We start from the raw sequence: 15,907 nt of genomic DNA on the forward strand, positions 1-15,907 counted from the left end.
TCCTTAGAAAACTCTACATATTGGAAGGTTAGGATAATCATATAGATATGATTTTTGGGGCTAATTACAACTGAATGGTTTACATCAAGGTCCAACAAATGATAGAAGAAAACAAAGTGAGAACTTGAAGAAGACAATGAGCACCCTCCCTCTAATGGCTAGTTTTTAGGGGTGAGTTCTACCTGGTCAAAATTCCCTACAACTGGTATCAGATCTCAGGGTGTGGTAACCCGATGTAGTATCTCGTGGCTTCCATGTTACCGCTGCGTGGAAGGGCTAGACTGTCCACATTGCTTCTGTGTGGAGGGGGAGATTATTGGGGTTCCGTGCAAAAGCAATTAGTCCCACATTGGATGAGTGAAATGGATGGGAGAAGTTTATAAGGGAATGGACGCCCTCCTTCTAATGGCTAGCTTTTAGGGGTGAGTTATGCACGGTTAAATTCCCTACAGCATGTTATGACCCATTGCTTCTGCCAGTACTAAATTGGGCACGACACTAGGTAGTGCGGGTGATGATTTTTTTCGCACCCTGTAGGATAAATTGCACCCCTTTTAATGTGATTTGATGTAAAAAAAGTGTTGAAGTGTGCCCATAATTTACGTTAAAAGGGGTGCGTATTATCCTACAGGGGGTGTGAAAAAAATCATCTCCCTAATTTTATTCAAAATCTCTACTTATACGGGGGCCTTTTGTTCAAAGTATTATGTTACCGCTGGCATGTAATATGCAAAGGCTGCTAGTGCCAAGTGTCACAGGGCTATTTCATCTAGCCTTGTTCATGTGTTGAGACACTGCGAGTGTTACACAGATCTTCTCGACGTCTCGTCATCAGACCTAACGCCCGTGACACATGATTGTCACCCCACACATTATTCAATGATCAATCTTGATGTTTTAACGACACCCAACTATCTCATAAAAGGCACACAATCACATGATCCAAACCATCGTTCAATCCTAGCCATCTGATATATTTCCTTTAATAGTAAAATAATTCCATACACAATTGATCAATTCAATTTGTTATATGTCCCACCGCACCCCTTGCAATAGATCTCACATTATCCAACGCTCACAATGCAGTTTTACAGTATGGCCCGCAATCACCCCCCTGCATTCTACCCCACACTATTGACGGTCAAGATCATCCAAATCAACAATCAGATCTACATTATTGCTAGGCCTTAATCAATCACAACTAAGCTAACCCCAACACCCTCCTCGCCTTTTAAACAGTTTCCCACACCAAAATTCATCACACTTCCCCCAAAATGGCGCCCTCCCCTGATACTGACCTCTCCACCCCTCTCCAACCCCCTCAAAACCAGGAACCACCTCCACCACCTCAATCCACCGTCGATCACCACCACTCCCCTCAATCCAACGCCCCTCCTTGCCGCTGTGGTGGGCCCACTACCCGTCCCCTTTCCTATTCCGAAATCTCCCCTCCTCCCGTGTACCGCCCAATCCGCTCCCCCGCCCTCCCAATCCCACCCTCCCACAACTCCCAATCCATAATTCTCTCCCCCGTTCCACACCCCCAAAAAGTCCCCACAATCGCCCCCCCTTACCACTTCCTCACCCCCTCCAAAAAAATCCTCTCTCCCTCCGACGCCCAAGACTTCCTCTCCTCCACTTCCGGCTCCAACTTCCTCGGCTTCATCGCCGCCCTCTCTTCCTCCATCCACGGCCGAAAACTCTCCGATCCCACCCCCCCAAATTCCCCAACCACCACCTCCCTCCTCTCTCTCCTCCAAACCCTAATCAACTGGATCCAAGACTTCCCCCCCACTACCCAATCAACCCGCTACGGAAACCCCTCTTTCCGCGATTGGCACCACCGCCTTTCCAATTCCGCCGAAACCCTAACCCTAGAATTCCTCCCGGAAAACCTTTACTCCGCCACGGTGGAACTCGCGCCCTACCTCTCCGACAGCTTCGGAAACCCGTCTCGGATCGACTTCGGAACCGGCCACGAAACCAACTTCGCAGCCTTCCTCTACTGCCTGGCCCGCCTCGGCCTCATTACGGAATCCGATTACCCCGCAATCGTCCTTAGGGTTTTCGTCAAATACCTTGAATTGATGAGGAAGTTACAGGATGTGTATTGCCTTGAACCCGCGGGATCCCATGGGGTTTGGGGGCTCGATGATTACCATTTCCTGCCATTCGTTTTTGGGTCTGCACAGTTGATTGATCATAAGTATATGAAGCCTAAATCGATACATAATCAGGACATTCTTGATAACTTTTCTGATGAGTATTTGTACTTATCGTGCGTTGCGTTTGTTAAGAAGGTGAAGAAGGGGTTGTTTTCCGAGCATTCGCCGCTGTTGGATGATATTAGTGGTGTGCCCACTTGGAATAAGGTGAATAGTGGGTTGCTCAAGATGTACAAGGCGGAGGTGCTCGAGAAAGTCCCCATCATGCAGCATTTCCTTTTTGGGTCGCTCATCAAATGGTATGTTCTTGAATTTTCTTCATTTGTGTTATGCAAATTGTGTACATTTTAGATTATTAGTGTTCTAATATTTTTTTGAGATATTGTCTGTTCGGAGTAACTTGGATGGATTCGTGTTGATTTGGTGATTGTTCGAACTAAATTGCCTACTTTATTGTTTCGTTCGTTACTAGTTAGTGTTGTTAGTCTTGGTTTGGCCGATCAAATGATCTTGGTGACTTACCTTGAGGGAACTGTTTACTATCCAAAGCAATTATACTTTACCATATTTCATTGATATTGGGGTCAGTTCCTTATGACTTAGGCACAACTCAGTCTGCACAATTATCTATATCTGATGCACCAATATTCAATTAAAGTGTAAACATATTTGGATGAACCTGTTGAAAGTTTTTTTCGAAAATTAAAGTGTTGAAAGTTGAAACCATTCATGCTGTTTCTAAGGGGCATTGCTGCATTTTTGTCAAATTCACTATTTTTTCTACCCCAAATACCAACTGCCTCCAAAGATTATGTAAGTACTTCAAAATCCTGATTCTTTAAATGCAATAGTTACAAGTCTACCACTAAAAATTCTGAAAAGGAAATAATTTTTTCAGAATTCATGTCATTAACAATAACAGCTTAACATAAAGATTATTAAAAGAGAAAAGGAAAATGAAATTTAACAACTCAAACAAAAAATCTTGAAACTTTTACTTGTGGTTTACAGTCTTTCTTAAACATTTCCCATAGATGGTTGCAGCGTGCACATCCGTTATGTAGACTTTTCTTGTCACATGTTGTGTGAATGCTTATTAATTTAGTACCAAGCCCAGCCTTGACAAAGACAGTTGCCTCTTACTATCACCTCCTAGTGTTTGATATGAGGAGAAGGCTCCATCCAAATTGCATTTCATATTGCTTGTAACTGTGTAGTATATGTGGGTGCAAGTGTTATATTTCGTTATTACTGAAGTATATTTTCTTGGCTAAACCCCTTCGGTCAAATGAATAGATCAGTTCATTTCTGAAAATTGAAACTTCCTTTCAAAGGCCATAACTATGTCACAAATATCTCCTATATTTTCAAAATATAGCGTTTTTATCGCAACATTTTGATAAAACGACAAAATCCCGAACGAATCCCGAGATTTTAAAAGTATAGCGATATTTTCGTTTATATCATAAAATATCCCGATAATATTGCGATATTCTCCCGATATTTTTACGATATTTTAATTTTATACTTTTTCTTAAATTTAATATTTTTATATATTTTTTAAATAATTTTGTTTTTACCGTTTTTTCCCGATTTAAACCAGAAAAACATAAATTTTTTAAATATATCCCGAGATTTTCCCTTGCCGAGAAATTCCCGAGAACGACATTTGTGACATAGGGCCATAAGATTCTACTTTTCATTGTTTTATGAAGTTTATGAGGGAAATCTCCCAGGTACATCCAGGCTATGGTCCGACAATGAATTTTATGTCTAAAAATAGTATATCTATACATATATCAAGTTAAATGATTGGACTGATTCAATGTCGAACTATCAATGCTGAATACATGAATAAATAGCGAACTATTTGACAAGGAGACTTAGTTTCCTAATTTTTTTTTACCATTCGAAAAAAAAAAAAAAAACCATGCCCATAGTTTCCTACCCTAGAACCATCAAAGTTCAGAGCTTAAGAGTGGAAAGGGAAAGAGGGGGGAAATAAGATCGGTGACAACAGAACACCTGCAAATCACATCCCACAAGGAACAAAGAGGGGTATAAGCGAACCCACTCAACTTTTTCAGAGATGCTGCCCACCTCACAATAGTGGTAAGGATCATCTAATTAATTACATGCACTGGTGAGACATCCCTTTGAAGACTCTTCTTGTCCTCCCCTTCTAGATTTGCTGAAGAAGAGTCACTATGGTTCACCTCCAAAGAGATTTGTTTCTAGAACTCCTAGGAGTGAAGGTTAAAAAGCTTAGTCAATTTGTTAATGTGCTCCAATATCACCTAGCTAACCTCAGACAGAGAGAATAAAGCTCCAAATCTTCCCCGCGAAGCAGCAATGAAGAGGTGGTCCACAAACTCTGTTCTAGAGCTACACATAAGCAATGATTGATAATTATGGGGTTCTTACTTTGTAAATGGTTCCACCATGATGATCTTATTGACACATGCATTCCAACAAAATTCAAGAACCTTGAGCAGCAGAGGAATCTTCCATACCTAGACGATGCAAGTTCCCTAGGAGTAGTAAAACTATAAAAAAACAAGTGCGTTGAAAAGAATCCATTAGGACAACCAATGATTGATAATGATGGGGTTCTTACTGTGTAAATGGTTCACCATGATGATCTTATTGACACATGCAGTCCAACAAAATTCAAGAACCTTGAGCAGCAGAGGAATCTTGCATATATTCCTAGACGAGGCAAGTTCCCTAGGAGTAGTAAAACTATAAAAAAGCAAGTACGTTGAAAAGAATCCATTAGGACAACCTTTCTAGATCCATCGACCTTTAAAAAAAATAATTCCAGATCCAACAATCATGTCCAATTTGTTTTGGGAGATGATATTTTCACCCCTCTGCAGTACGCATTCACCCCCTTATAGCATGGACAGTGGGCAACTTTAACTCTTTGACGTCAAATCACATTAAAATGGGTGTGAATGCGTACTGCGGGCCGTGTGTGTGTGTGTGTGCGTGTTGTGTGTGTGTGTGTGTGTGTGTGTGTGTGTGTGTGTGTGTGTTGGGGGTGTGTGTGTTGGGGTGGGGGGGTTATATCATCACCCTTTTTTTTATGGTTCCAACAATCAGCCACTATTTTGGAGACCGATTCGGCGATTCCATACAACCCCAAAATTCAGCCACTATGTCAATCTTTCTTTCGAGGAATTGTCTTCGAAAACTAATATCCCACACAAACAATCATGTCGTTCCCTCTACAGATGAATTCTCCCATGCTTGCCTCCTAGGATGAGGCAAGTATGGATCAAGATTTCAAGTCTTGGTATGCGTTTTGATCTTGACAGAAATAGAAACATGTTGGTTTCGGTTGAAATTTCTTTAGAAATCTTGTAGAATCATGAAAATGTAGGAAACCTATGCAAATGATGGACAATGAGGATGAAACTTCATGAAGTGCTAGAATAAGCGTAAATACACATTAAAATGCAACCACATAAGCAAAATAGACACAACAACATTGAACACCGAGTGACTGATCTGGATCAAGCATGATGGAAGTTAACTAGCTAGAAGTTGAAAGGAAGGGAGAAGAGAAAGACCTTAATCTTCCAAGGGACTTCTCCTATTCGCTTCACTGGACAATTTCCTCTCCAAAACTCGTCTCCACTCTCCAAACTAGAGGGATAATATTTAAACTCCTCAAAACTGATCAAATGAGACCCCCTCACCTCTATTTATAGAGGGAGGAAGGGGTTCTAGATCCTTGCATTTGCTGCCAGCTCATTGGCAGCTGCAATAGCTGAGGTGGCAAGTGGTTGGCTGGTCCCCACAAGACACATGGCAGCTGATCGCAAGTGGCTGGCTGGTCCCCATGAAAATCACATGGCTGAGGTGACAAGTGGCTGGCTAGTCCCCACTAGATCTCATGATTGAGGTGCCATCCCTCCCATGGTTACAAGTTTCCTCACTACAAGTCTCACTGACATTGCCCTTATTACAATGCCACCCCAATTACAATTCAACCTAAGAATACATTCTATTTACAAAGCTGTCACTCGCTACTGTTCAAGCTTTACCCTTCAATCCTTCAAACCTTCTTAAGGCTTTAGGGTGCTCTAGTTGGTTCACGAACTCTTCTGCTTTCTGCTTAGCTTCATCTAGGCCTTGGTCCACATCATCCTCCCCCTTGTTTTGAGCTTGGCCTCAAGCTCAATTCCTCAGATAATAAGGAGTGAGGTGTCACACATTGAAAATGTTGGTGATGCTCATTCCTTTTGGAAGTTCAACAACATAGGTATTATCACTCATCTTCTCCCATACCTGACAAGGGCCTATCTTTCTTGGTGGAGCTTGTGATGGGCACTAATGGGGCACCTTTCCTTAGATAAGTATAAGCAGATGTGATCACTCACGTCGAAGTGAACTTATCGATGGTATTGATCTACCCAATCTTTTGCCTTTTGATAGGCTTTCTCAAGGTTACCCTAACCTTGGAATGGATAGTCTTAAGGTCCGCAAGTATAGCTGTTCTCTTTTAAAGACATTTTCCTCATTCAGCAAGGGAAGGAGATCCAGCAACCCTTGTGGATTGCTTCCATAGACAATCTAGAAAGGAGATAATCCAGTGGAGCGGTTCTTCATTGAGTTGAATTCAAACTCAATCTTAGGGATGACCAAATCCCAACTCCCAAAGCTCTTGATGCTACTCCACAACAAATTATCGAGCGTCCTGTTGACTACCCTTGTTTGACCATTGGTCTACGGATGGTATGAAGAGCTAAATTTTAGGTTGCTTCCAAGTTTCTTCCATAGACTCCGCCAAAAATGCCTCGCGAATTTAGAGTCCTAGAGTCCTAATCAGATGTGTAACTAGTTCGTGGTATTTCATGATGGAGAACAACGACCATAATGCGACTTGTGTTCGTGGCCATCTTACACGGAATAAAACAAGTCATCTTACTAAAACGGTCAACAACGACCATAATGCTATCAATTTTGCTGGCAAGCTTCGGCAATCCAAGAACAAAGTCCATGGAGACGTCCTTCCATGGTACTTCTAGAATAGGGAGGGGAGAGTACAACAACCCTGCATTGGTGGTAGTTTCTTTGGCGGTCTAACATATGCAGGACCTCTAGTTCTCGACAAAGTTATGGGCATCTTTGTCAATACCCTACCAACAGAACTTCTCCTCCACCAACCAAGCCATTTTACCTTTTTCCAAAATGCCCTTGGCTCCTTACTCGGAAAAGATAGCCGTTTTGGAGTATGTAGTAGGTAGTCATCTTACTTCGGACAATTTCATGATAGGACCAAAGTACTCATCTTTAGTCAACTGATCTTTCACCGAGTCAAGCTCAAGCTCTTCAATGCTGATAGTGCTACATAGGGAATGACCCCGGCTAAGGGAATCAGCTACCTTATTCTGCACCTCGGACTTGTGTTTTATGGTGAAAGTGAACTGTTGCAGGTGAGGGGCCCATTTGGCATGCCTTGAACTCAACTTCTGTTGTCCTGTAGAAACTGAAGGGCTCAATGGTCTGAATCTAGGAAGAATTTCCTCTGGACCAGATAATGTCGTGAATAATATAAGACTTTTCACCAAGGCTTTTCACTATGAAGAATAGCTCCAGGTCATAAGTAGAGTATTTGAATGCAGCTTCTCCCAGCTTCTCACTGTAACACCTAACTGGTTGAACGGCTTGGCTCAGGACTTCGCTGATTCCCACCTTTGAGGCATCACAATCTACCTCAAATACCTGGGTGAAATCGGGAAGTGCCGGTACTAGAGCACTGGCCAAACAGGCCTTTTTCTCCTCAAAGCCTGTCGGGTTGTTGTGGTCCATATAAAGTCACTCTATCACATTAAGATCAGTAATTGGAGCCATAATCATGCTAAACTGGTGTATGAAGCGCCGATAAAATCTGGCCAATCAGTGTAAATATCACACCTCATGAATTGTAATGGGTGTTGACCAGTCAACTACCGCTACTACCTTGTGGCCGTTGGGGCGAATATTGGCTGTGGAAACTTGATAACCTACGAAAATCAGTTGTGGGGCCATCCAGACACACTTCTTAAAATTGGCAAACAGTTTCTTAGCTCTCAATGTCTTAAGAACAGCTCCAAGGCGGTCCAGGTGGTTGCTTCATCCCCACTATAAACGAGGATGTCATCAAAATAGATGATGACGAAACTGTCGGGTCGTAGAACTTTGTTCATGAGCCTCATGAACATGCTCGGTGCATTTGAGAGGCTGAATGGCATAACCAGCCATTCAAATAACCCTGCCCAGGTTTTAAAGGCCATCTTCCATTCATCACCTGGCCTAATTCGTATCTGATGATAGCCACTCTTCAGGTCGATCTTGGAGAACACCGTGGCCCCACTCAATTGATCCAACATATCATCTAGTCGAGGTATTGTGAAGCAGTATTTAATGGTAATGCAGTTGATCTCACTGCTATCTACACACGTCTTCCATGAGTCATGATTCTTTCGCACAAACAGTGCTAGATGACACAAGGACTTATGCTTTCTCTGATAAAGCGCTCCTCTAGCAATTCTTCCACCTAACGGCGTAGTTATTCATGCTTTTAGGAGACATGCGGTAATGGTCCTAATCAACACTACCTGTTGCACCTCTTATCTCATTGACCCGGACAGTTGCGAGAATGTTATCTCTAGCAGGAAACAAAGTCTATTGGCTGCCTCTTGTTAGATAACATTGTCGCAACTGCCAATGTCAATGATGAGCATGCAATCCCACCCATTAATGGATCACTTAATGGCGGAAATATTTTGCTAAGCCAATCCTACTCTGGTTTTGGAGCAAGACACATCCTCTGTGATACCAAGCATTCCCTTATGTTATCATCGGCCGAGAGTATGTCCTCCTCATCTATATCTTCTTATGGGATTAATGGCTCTTCACCATTCTCATCCTCATGAGTAAATAATTGTTTCCTAGCTGTTCAACACTCAGAAGAGTAATGGCCCATGGCCTTGCAATAGAAACAGTTGGCGCTGCCTCGGGGCTTTTGAGGTCATGGCAGAGCTGCTTGGCTGATAGTTTGCGACCGAGTAACAGGTCGATGTGGCACACTAGTGGAGGTCAGAGAGGGTGGCGCTCGTGGAGAGGCAATATTAATGGTGCGGCTTACCCTTGGGAACACCATTGGGGCCACTATAGGAGAAATGACTATAAGAACCCCCCGGTGTTGTGCCTCTTTAATGGCGCATGTCTTGCTTAGGGCCTCAATTACGCTCGGCAATGAGCGCGCAACTAAGGCGTCTTGAATGGACAACCTTAGGCCACTTTCACATCGAGCACTTTCATATTGGGTCTCTTGGAGACGGTTTCAGGTAAGAATTCCCGTTGTAGCTCTTGGCTCACAATTTCTCATGTAGTTTTAGGTGTTTCTCCAAGTTGAAGCCGCCGTTACTTCTTGGCTCGCCACCAAGCCAAGACTCACCCCCTCAACCCCATGGCCAACAAGGTGACATCCTTGTCTTCCTGCACTTCTTTAACATATAGGGGCCGTTTGTAGACGCGGATTTTAGAATCTTGGATTTCCTCAAAATTGTAGATGGGAGACGAGAGAAGAAAGAGACCGGCTGTCGTTTTCTGATTTCTTGCCATTCCGTCAGGAAGAGGACAGGAGATCGTCCCATGTTTCTAGGTTTTAGAAATCTCAGGGTGGGGGAGAGATTACTAAAACCTGGATTTCTTACTTAAATCCAAGAAACGCTGTCAGGACAGCATGCAACGGCTTGATCATGAACCTCCTTTTACACTGTTTTCAAACTAAAACCTGGATTCTAAAATCCGCATATCCAAGCAGCCCCTTATTGTTTAGCAAATCCTCGGTTTCTATTCCTCTATTGAACTCGGGAACTTCAATTTTCAATCTCGACAGATATATATATATATATAGGGTCAATAATAGGCGGATTTTGCCTTTGAGGAATGGGACCGGGCCTTCCTTGTCTTATAGGGGCTCTTGCTTCTTCTACTTCTCTCTCATAATCAGCTGGTGGAGGAGGAGGAGAGTGTCCTTGCAAGTTCACTTGGTCCGACTTTCCTTTATGTGGTCCAGCGACTTTGCTCGTTCTAAGCAAGTAACTCGTCTTGGCGGGTTGACAACAACCGGAATTGTTCCACTTGTTGGTCTGCAATAATTTGTATTTTCTCTATCAAGGCCGACAACGAAGAGCTTGGCAACTCTTCATCAAGTTCTGCTGCTGTTGCACGCCTTGGTGCCATGGACAACTGATATTAAAGAATTCAAGCAAGTAACTAGAAACTGCTGTAGTGGACAAATCTGGCTCAGATCTATACAGTTCCGGTGACCGTATGGACTGCAGTGGTACTATCCTCGATCAGAGCTGAAAGCTCACTGAAGGTGCAGTGGTGACTGTTGCACCAACTGAACACTTGCTGCTACTTGACAGAATTAGGTAAGGCTGAACAAGAGTTCCGAATCCTTCCCTGATCAAATCTGTGATCGGATTTTGAATGACGAGTGAACTCTGAATGCTGAGGTCTGACGTTAAGTCCCACCCACCCACTAATCTATTGGTTCGATTTGGTTCGGGATGTATAATGGTCGGCTGCTTGGAGACTGATCCAGATCTGAGGGAATTACTTCATAAGTTTTTAATGAAACTTTCTGATATGTATGATCTAGAGTTTCACTACCTCTGTCTCGAGCTCTGGTCTGCGTCTTGATTGGAACTGGAAGTGACACTTCAATTTGGACTGAATATTCACTAGTAAGTTCAGATTATTATCAGATCTAGCCTTAGGCGAGCTCTCGGTTTCCTGAGGTAACGGATTAAATTGCATCCAGAACCGATTCCAGATCTATACTCAATTTAGATGCCTTTCAGCCGAGTGTTGTGGTGGCTTTTTCAGGTGCAACAAACCGTTAGCAAACACAATCTCTTCAAGATTCATTAACATATCCGGTCACTGGTTTCACAAAAAAGCCACCAGATCAGAACTGTTGTGGCTCAGATCTATATCAAAGTACACAGGTTAATTCTTAATCCTGGGATCTGGATTCGCCTAAAATTCCCAGATTACCTTTCCTTCTCTGAAAACAAGCTCTTGATTGTTGGAATTTGTTGCAGGTAATTGAGTTCCAGGATTTGGAAGAAATAGAATACATCTCAGTCCGCTCTGATACCACGTTTGATCTGGATCAAGCGTGATGGGAGATAACTAGCTAGAAGCTGAACTAAAGGGAGAAGAGAAGGACCTTAATCTTCCACGGGACTTCTCCTTCTCTCTTCACAAGACTATTTCCTCTCCAAAACTCGTCTCCAAACCAGAGTGAAAATCTTTAAACTCGTCAAAACTGATCAAATGAGACACCCTGACCTCTATTTATAGAGGGAGGGAGGGGTTCTAGATCCTTCCACTTGCTGCCAGCTCATTGACAGCGGTAATAGCTGAGGTGGCAAGTGGTTGGCTGGTCCCCACAAGACACATGTCGGTTGATGACAAGTGGCTGGTGGGTCCCCACAAAAATTACATGGCTGTTCACATGACTGCGTTGACAACTGGCTAGCTGGTCCAAACTAGATCACATGACTGAGGTGGCAGCCCTCCCATGATTACTAGTGTCCTCACTGACATTGGGGTTGAGCGTCTAGCTCAATTGGCAAAAGGTTTAATTCTAAACCAAGAGGTCAAAGGTTCAATCCCAGCTTACCTAGCAAAAAAAAGTCTCACTGACGTTGTCCTTATTACTATTCTACCCCTATTACAAATCAACCTAAGAATACATTCTGTTTACAAAGCTGCCACTCACAACTACTATTCAATCTTTACCCTTCAATCTTCCAAACATTCTCAAGGCATTAGGGTGCTCAATGTTCATGAACTTTTCTCCGTTTTGCTCTGCTTCATCTTGGCCGTGGTCCACATCAGTAACATACCTTATTACACGTGTGATAATTCAGTACATACCATACAGATCATATTTCACATGTAATTCATATAAATATTTATACATAGCACATTACCACATTTCACTTGAGGTTAATATAAATATAACTATGTAACACATATTGTTGTAGTATAATACAGATACACTTCCGGTTTTTGTTTTGGTATGTGTTTCGGTTTTGGTATGCGTTTTGGTGGGGATGGAAATGGAAGCATTTTGGTCGTTTCATGTCGGTCTCGGCAAAAATTTAAAACCATTGTATGGATAACGTAGAAAATTCCTCCTTCAAGGAGGTGGTCATAGGACAAGGGTCGAGCCAAAATTGCACTATCAGTCCAGGCTACTCAGAACCTACAGTACGCCTAGAAAACCATTCGACGGATGCCCATTTGCCCAAACTGATCCCTTCCGTGCAATCACCTCTCGCCATAGATGTGAGACCTCCTCCCAGAATCTCTAGATCCACTTAACCACCATCCTCCTTGCTCTGACAAACTTTGCAGGAAACATTCCTTTCTTGAGCAACTAACATGGACTCTTGCCAATTAAATGAAACCTCCTATTACAACTATGCCCCTTGCCAAAGCCATTGGCCCCTCCTTGCACCTAGGAAAACCCAAATAAAGAAAGAATCTCAATTTGCGCAAGTAGAACATGGTTAAACTTGTAGCAAATTTCAAATTTACCCCTCAATTGTAGTGGGTTTCCTCACAAATCCCTTCGTGAAGCTCTAGTGGTGATGTAGGTCCTACTTGACCTTGAGGGTGCCCAGATTGACTTCCTTGTGCTCTTTGGATCTGAGGTGGTCCTCATCAGTGTGTCCAGCAAGTTATCTGTGTCTTGGACTATTGGTTTCATAAGAACAAAGGTTCCTCCTCCCCAAACCTGCTTCAATTCTTCTTGCATTATGCCTCTTAATCAGTAACATCATTGTCCCCACTCCCCAGTGTAATTTTCCGTGGATTAGAGAGTTTTCATAGGTTGCTCACTCGTTTACTTTTGTTTAATACAGTCCATTATGTTCTCACTCTAATAAGAGTGAGAACATCTTGTACTAATTTCAGCAGTGTGCATTATGTTCAAGAGTCCATGAAGCTAATAAAAAGGATGAATGAAGATCTTTTTCAGCATTGTGCATTATGTTCTCACTCTACACATGACATTCTTTTGCATTTAGTCCTCTATGTATCATCTTGTACTAATTTTCTATCGAAATAGATTTATAGTAACAGTTTACTATTCTGCTGTCTTTATAGGGAATAAGTTCATCTGGCGTTCTATGCAGCACAAAGAGAAATTCAGGATTTACATATGGTAGCATTCGTAGAGCCTAAGACACTTATGAGAATGGAATTGTAAATGGATGGTACTACATGTTTGTGTAAGTTTCCTCTCGTTTTTGTTCTCACACTGCTGATTAACACTATACCTCTAACACTGCTACATTTTCTGCTATGTAGCGGAAAATGCGATTTTTTTCCCTGTTTCTAATGGATAGAAAATATAGCTCTGCTTTCACATTGCGATTTCTTCTCCTCGCTGAGCAAGAAATGAATATACGTGTGAAAAATAAGGCTTTTTGAAGTGGTTTAAATGCAGAAACTGCAGCTGTTTACTTAATTGGGACTTCTTCTTCTTTCTTTTGAAAGTTGACAATTTCTTAATTCTTGAAAGATAGGTCGGGACAAGCTTGTCCCTTCCCAATTACAAGTAGAGGATCAAAGATCCCGGAAAAGCTAAAGAGATATAAGATTACAAACAGAATTGGAACTTTTATTTCTTCTTGTCTCAAAATATCTCTCTACTTTCCTCTTCTAAATTAGAAGTGTTCCTACAGTCCTACTAACCCAAATTAATAATCTAAACTACTGAAGTAATCATAAACATCCACACAACTGTCTTGCTAATCAAGGAAAAAAAAAACCTCTAACCGGGTGTTGGCTACTTTCCTCTTCTAAATTAGAAGTGTTCCTACAGTCCTACTAACCCAAATTGATAATCTAAACTACTGAAGTAATCATAAACATCCACACAACTGTCTTGCTAATCAAGTAAAAAAAATACCTCTAACCGGGTGTTGGCTGAAAGGACAAACAAAAGTAGATAGGACTGGAAATGCTGGAAAAGGGGTGCAAATATCATTTCCCTGGAGGGAAGTAGTACCCTATTTGGAAGGTGAGGAAAAGTACAAAGGGGGAAGAGCTTTTCAAATAAACAAAACAATCTGGCATACTTTTGGCTTCACCATGAACATGACAGAAAGCGACATCTAACTCACTACAAACGTCCAAATTTTCATCTATAATATTCACCAACCTCCTGCTTAGAACCCAATGCATTTGCATTAGAATAATCACCCATTAGTACAAGCGTTTAAGCCAATGTTTTGTTGAAATTACTCCTTCCAATTTGTTAAGCGTCTACTTCATTTTTGAATCTTTAATAGCGATTGGCTTGGAGAGAACTCTCAAGGGATGTCTGATTGTGTGATGGGGTTTTCTAGATAAGATGTAGAATAATCTAGTTTACAAGTTATTCTGTCGTTTGTTGCAAAATTATCAAAGGTAAAAATCTACCTTGAAGTTTTTTTGAGGGATAGTGTTGTTCTTAGATAGGAATGTGTATTGAATAAATCTTATTCAGGACAATCCATTCTAAAACATTAAGATAATCCAAAATTTGGTCGACAACATATCTTCATCTCGAGAAGCTCTTCATGTCATTCTCAAACACAGCTCCAATTCCCGATCTAAGTATAGAGAAATGCCATTCTCAAATACAGTGAGAAAAGCTTGCTATAGGATTAGTTTTGGGCGATACTAAATTCGCACCCCTTGTAGGATAATTAGCACTCTTTAATGCGAATTGACCTAAAATGTGTTGAAGTCTGCCACATACCCTCCTTTAAAGGGATGTTATTAGGGCTGCAACTCGGGTCGGGCGGGTCGGGTTTTGGAGAACCCAACCCTACCCGAGAAATATCTCGGGTCGGGTCGGGTTGGGTTTTTTTTTTTGGAAAACCCACGATTCCCAAACCCGGCCCTACCCATGATAAATCTCGGGTCGGGTCGGGTCGGGTCGAGTTTTTTCACATTGACGCAATTTTTTAAGGAAAATTCTTATTTGGCAAGGCAACTCAACTCATAGAAGTAGAAATTACACTCACAGTACACTTGAATCAAACAATGATGTAATTACACTCACATTATACTTGAATCAACAATGCTGTAATCAAACAATGTTGTAATTACAATCAAACAATGCTGAGTCAAACACTTGAATCAACTCAACTCATAGAAGCAGAAATGACACTCACATACAATAACAGTGGTGCGTGGGCTTTCACTTTTAACTTTTAACTAACAATAGAAAAAAATGTACATACTATAACTTATGTAACTCGGGTCGGGTCGGGTCGGGCCCCTTCAAACCCGGCTCGACCCGAGATTCATGCGGGCTTTTGAATGCTGAACCCGGCTCGACCCGAAACCCATGAAACCTGAACCCAACCCAGGCTATTTTCGGGTCGGGTCGATGCGGGTCGGGTAAAACCCGGCTCGAGTTGCAGCCCTAGATGTTATCCTACAGGGGTGCGAGTTTATCATCGCCTTTAGTTTTTATATCTCGGCATGTACATGCAATGACATCGAATAAATACATTGGAGCTCATATTATTAGATGATCTAAACCATTCATTTGTTTGGGCCTGACTTTAATAGTTTATAGCCCAAAATATCTCTACAGGATGATTCTAACCTTGCGATATTAAAAAAGGGGGGCCAGTGCACGAGGCTCCCGCCATTACGGGGTC

At 42.0% G+C, this 15,907-nt stretch overlaps 1 protein-coding gene and 1 long non-coding RNA gene across 2 annotated transcripts; both read left to right on the top strand.

Annotated features, from left to right (window-relative positions):
* The first annotated feature begins 1,225 nt into the window (after positions 1-1,225).
* Positions 1,226-13,614, top strand: LOC143848268 (phosphotyrosyl phosphatase activator (PTPA) family protein). The gene is made up of 2 exons (XM_077357167.1): positions 1,226-2,464; positions 13,353-13,614. Exons 1-2 carry the CDS (start codon positions 1,275-1,277, stop codon positions 13,357-13,359), a joined length of 1,197 nt encoding a protein of 398 aa, XP_077213282.1. The 5' UTR covers positions 1,226-1,274; the 3' UTR covers positions 13,360-13,614.
* Positions 9,750-13,341, top strand: LOC143848269 (uncharacterized). Its single transcript, XR_013235359.1, has 3 exons — positions 9,750-10,969; positions 11,058-11,179; positions 11,276-13,341. It is a non-coding gene; the product is annotated as an uncharacterized LOC143848269 (long non-coding RNA).
* Positions 13,615-15,907: the final 2,293 nt, after the last annotated feature.

This window comes from Tasmannia lanceolata, unplaced genomic scaffold, assembly GCF_043159265.1.
Source record: "Tasmannia lanceolata isolate RefF3 unplaced genomic scaffold, GAP_Taslan_0.1 ptg000016l, whole genome shotgun sequence".
Lineage (NCBI taxonomy): Eukaryota > Viridiplantae > Streptophyta > Magnoliopsida > Canellales > Winteraceae > Tasmannia > Tasmannia lanceolata.

Bases quoted from the DNA above. Each gene is read 5' to 3' on its own strand.
- LOC143848268 (XM_077357167.1), top strand. From the start codon at position 1,275: ATGGCGCCCTCCCCTGATACTGACCTCTCCACCCCTCTCCAACCCCCT.